Below are 4,730 nucleotides of genomic sequence, written 5' to 3' on the forward strand. Positions count from 1 at the left end.
AATACATTAATTAACACTTTAAAATGTGCTTCTATCTGCCTGCAGCTATAATTTTGCATGTTATAAAAGTAAATAAAGGAATTAAATTAAATGATGCTGTATAATGGTGAATTTGTAACCATTACATTCGGACTTACTGATGTTAAATTGGATTATCAGTAAACATTTACTGTTTTACCATAAAATAACTAAATTCCTAAAATAGTTTATGGAAGCCAATAATAAATCATATTACTAGATGTGAATATCTTGACGTAAAGGTTAATCCAGAAACGATATTGGACTACCATAAAGGTATCATGTAGTCACTTTAAAGTCACTACACACACACACGCACACACACACACACACACACACACACACACACACACACACACACACACACACACATACACACACACACACACACACACACACACACACACACACAGGAAGGTTACAACGATGGTGTATAAAAGACGATTTGTCAAGATAACGGTCATAATTAAATAATTTTATTTATATAAAATACCAAAACATTTATTCTGCATCGAGTTGAACATAAAGTACGACATGGCATCACACACACTGCACAGTGAACTTTGTGAACATTAAATAAATGCGCAGAAGTGAAGGTAAAGAAACAAAAAAAACCTCTATAAACATACAGTACAAACAGCCACGCAGGGAGGTAGGCTTCAGTGCGCATTGATTGTGTACAGCAGTGGAAATCCACGGGTTTGTCAGGGGAAGAACATCTCCATGACGAATAGTGTCATTAAAATTTAAATGACATACAAATTGGAGAAAATAAGAATGATGTGTGGCAGGTTTCAGTCTGTAAAAGTCCTCCAGTGTGGGGGTCCCTGGGTTAAAGTCAAACAAGGGTTCACGGCTTGACGTCTGTTGAGTTAGACTGATGGTGAACGCTGGGTCAGCAGGTGTGCACCATCCACTGATAAATCAAAAAGGTGATCACCAGAAGAAGAAAAAAACTATTATATTATCAGAAAACAAATAAAAAGAATCAAATCTTAATGTAGGGTTTGGGTAATATTTAGGATGATTACAACCCTGACCGGCTTTTGTCCGTATACATCATCCTCTCTCCGGTAATCCACGACGAGCCATCACAGGCCCCTGAAGGTCCATTTCATAGAAAAAGTCTCAGACATCCAAATCAGAGTCACTGTCCGTTACTGAGAGTAGAGTTTCTCCATCCGCGCGCTCCGCGCTCCCGTCTGGACTGCACTCTCCTCCGCTAAGTGCACGCGCACCGCCCGGCAACATCCTGTGGTGCTGCAACCTGAAAATGACGAGAGACGTTTTAAAGTGAGAAAGTTTGAGCCACCTGCCTGACACTGAACCCAGGTGTGAAATTGTACATTTTTGCTCAAAACAATTCAAAGTGCAGAGATTTATTTTTCATTTTTGTCTCAAGTCCAGTGGAGTCATTGCTCTAATGTCATAAAACGGAAGCGTAAAACAAAAATATAAATGACAAAGGAGAAAAAAAACAATCTAGACACTAAAACGCACGATTGAATCTGAAATGACTTCATCGAGCTCTGGATTAAAACGTAACATTACAAATTAATCTGTTGTCAGAGCATCTCTGAAGCCTGTGAATACACGCGTGCATGGTGAGCTATTTGCACTCGTTCATGCACGTTTTGCCTTCACTAACAGGATGGTTGACACGCACACTGACCCTGAAACAAACTATAGAGGGAGAAAATGGAAGAAAGATCGAAAAGGTCAGAAGGAAAACAAAAACCTACAAGCTGAATGTTCGTGCGCTTTTACGCATGAACGACCCTTTTTACGCACAATCTTGGCTGCCTGTGGAGGGCGAAATTGCTTCAAGGAGTGATTGAATGAGTAAGTGAGTGATCAATTAAGAGACTAATTACATTTTGGACAAATAGTTGCCATTTTAAAAGCATTTTGATGCTGTACTAATAAAATAAAGCCCAAAGACGCTGCTGGCATGTATTGGATAAATAAAGAGTTAATAGTTCCTTTATGCTTCTCTCAAGTGCAATACGTGCAAGTTTCTTCCGGCTCCCTGTTGCCAACTAATCCACTCTATGAATAACTGATGTCAAGCCAAGTCACTGACCTGTTTTTGGCTGCTGCCGCCCGGTCTCTCTGTCTCCGGTTTTTGAACCAGTTCCCAACTTGAGTCGGTGTCAGCCCGGTGGCGTGCGCCAGCTCCCGTTTCTTCCCGGGGTTCGGATACGGGTCCTGCAGGTACCACTCTCTCAGCAGCCCCCGTGTGCGCTCTTTGAAGCAGTGCGTCTTCTGCTCTCCATCCCAGATGGTCCTCGGTAACGGGAACTTCTTCCTCACGCGGTACTTGTCCACAGGTCCGAGTGGCCGCCCCCTTAGCTTCTCTGCCTCCCGGTAGTGAGCTTCGAGCCACATCGCCTGCAATTTACCGTGAGACGCGCGCGTAAAGCGGTGCGTCTCCAGGATGTGATACAGCTCGCGGAAACTCCCGGTGTGATAGGCCACCACGGCACGAGCCCGCTGCACTGACTCGTGCTCAGAGATGGAGTCTCGACCGTCTGTGGCCACCGGGAGTGACCAGAGGAAGCGGGCCAGCCGCTCGATGTCTCCGGTCTCCTCCAGAGTTTCACAGACGCTGGCGATCTGCGCCGCCGAGAAACACAATCCCGGGAGAGCCAGGGGAGGACAGGCGGCGGGAGGGTCCTCCGGGGACCCAGAACGGGCCAGGATAGGGGTCCCATCCGGGAAGGGGGGTAGAAGGAGACGAGTGGCTGAGAAAAAGTCGAGCGGGGACCTGAACACCATCTGGAAAACAAAGTGATATCCCCGAGAGGCGACGAAGTGTGTTTCGGAAACAGTCTGACAGAAATCTGCTGGAGTCTGACTCTTTAGCTCACCTGGGAGTCAGGGAGGGACCCTGAATCTGACTCCTCATTGGACACCCTGGAGCTGATGCGGGGTTGTCATGGCAGCACTGTCAATCAAACACATCCCCCTCCTTTTGCGCACAAGCTGGCTATACACTTAACGTCTACTTCACACAAATCCCTTCTTAACTGTTTCTAATGTGAACTAGTTCACAAAAAAGGAATCAGATAGTTTGATAATAATCTTAACTCAAGCTTTAAAACAAAAACATTAAAACTGGTTAAAGTGTTAAACCTATCAGGCAAAAAATGCAGCATAACCAACACAACAAAAGCACAACATCTAACTTTACAGTTTAGCTTTTTATTTTAAATAAGATTGACAGTTTAAGAAGCTTTTGTGAACTAGAAGCCTCCAGATAGACAGAGACACATTAACCTGAGCCCCTGCTGGATCACAAGGGAAGGAAAGTGGGTCCATATCATTTTTGAAAATATGCATATCAGCTTTGAATAGGCTCATTAACAATTTCATTTCCATACTTGGCCTGTTCAGTGAAATTTATCTGATTATGTGTTAGAAATGTAAATTTAAAAAGTGAAAACTGCCTATCTTACATTGATGTGGTGTGAATTCCTTAACGTCTGCAGGATGTCTGAGCAGAGCAGCCAGTGCCTTCATTGCTGCTATGCAGTTTTTTAAAATTAAAGTCTGTTTAATTCTCTTTCATCTCTTTTCTCTGCATCACAATGACAAAAAATACTTGTAGATCATAGAGTATATATTATAACAAACAAGTAAGAAGAAGACCATAATGCCTCATAAGCAAGGAGACATTGAGATTGAGATGATGATGATATTTTTGAAAAGTGAAACAAGACTGAGCTGACATGTCATCGCTCTCTGCTATCAAATAAATCTCATAACCTCTCCGATCCTGCCCGTAAGCTGCTTGCATCATTAATAGCAGTAATGTCGACGGTGTGATTGGAAATCTCACCCCAGACCTGAAAGCGTATGTTTCTCTAATCACTTTCCTATTCTCTAATATCCATAAGTTCAGAGATAAACCGCACTCTCACTCCATTCTGTTACCTTGGATTAAGCGTTGGGCCTATACAGCCTGCTAACATTAGTCTAATAGAGGAGCATATTCAATCAACATTAACACATTCTGGTTGTTCTAGGCCATATGCTTTGGAGTGTGGCACCCTTTGTGCAGCATCAGTGTGTGCGTGTGTGTGACATATGACTACAAAGTAGATATTTTTTGGATCAGATCAAACTCCCTAAAACACACTCTTTTATACCTTTATCATGCACCATCTCATCCTGTTTTGTTACAAACACACGTACACTCTTCCAAATGTTCCGATTGCAGATGTGTTGGGCGTGAAAAAGGGGGTCACCCAGCTTAAAGGGGTTAATGCCAATTTACCCCATAGACAGATGTCCCTGTGTGGTGGGGTGTTAGGAGTTGTGTGCCAGTTTTTCACTCCAGATGATGCATATAGCTCCTGCTTGTCGAGGTAATCCCTCTTCCTTCAACTGAAAGCAAATTAAATAAGCTTTACGATATTAATGATATATAATAATAAAGTTCATCAAATTAGATTGAATCTTTATTGTCATATGCACAGAGAACAGTTAGTTGCACTGTGCAACAGATAATTAAACAGAGTTGAGAGTTAAATATAAAACTATGAGCACAATATATACAATTTCAGGGCCAAATTAAATTAAGATACTGATTTTGCAAGTGTGAGTTTGTCAGTCAGGTCACTCTACAGTTGTGGTGCCCGAACTCAGAGATACAATCTGGTGCTTCAAAAGTAATGAGTCAGGTGTTAAAATGAATTCTCTAACACACT

At 42.4% G+C, this 4,730-nt stretch overlaps 1 protein-coding gene across 1 annotated transcript; it reads right to left on the reverse strand.

Moving 5' to 3' along the window:
* Positions 1 to 530: 530 nt before the first annotated feature.
* Positions 531 to 4,730, reverse strand: six3b (SIX homeobox 3b). Its single transcript, XM_067576820.1, has 2 exons — positions 2,102 to 4,730; positions 531 to 1,285 (listed from the first exon to the last, which is right to left on the reverse strand). The coding sequence occupies exons 1-2, from the start codon at positions 2,794 to 2,796 to the stop codon at positions 1,147 to 1,149; spliced, it is 834 nt and encodes a 277-aa protein (XP_067432921.1). The 5' UTR covers positions 2,797 to 4,730; the 3' UTR covers positions 531 to 1,146.

This window comes from Thunnus thynnus, chromosome 20, assembly GCF_963924715.1.
Source record: "Thunnus thynnus chromosome 20, fThuThy2.1, whole genome shotgun sequence".
Taxonomy (NCBI): Eukaryota; Metazoa; Chordata; class Actinopteri; order Scombriformes; family Scombridae; genus Thunnus; species Thunnus thynnus.

Excerpts from the sequence above, each read along its gene's own strand:
- six3b (XM_067576820.1), bottom strand. The coding sequence starts at position 2,796 with ATGGTGTTCAGGTCCCCGCTCGACTTTTTCTCAGCCACTCGTCTCCTT. Across the intron at positions 1,286-2,101 it reads GCGGCAGCAGCCAAAAACAG|GTTGCAGCACCACAGGATGT; the intron begins GTCAGTGACTTG and ends CGTCATTTTCAG.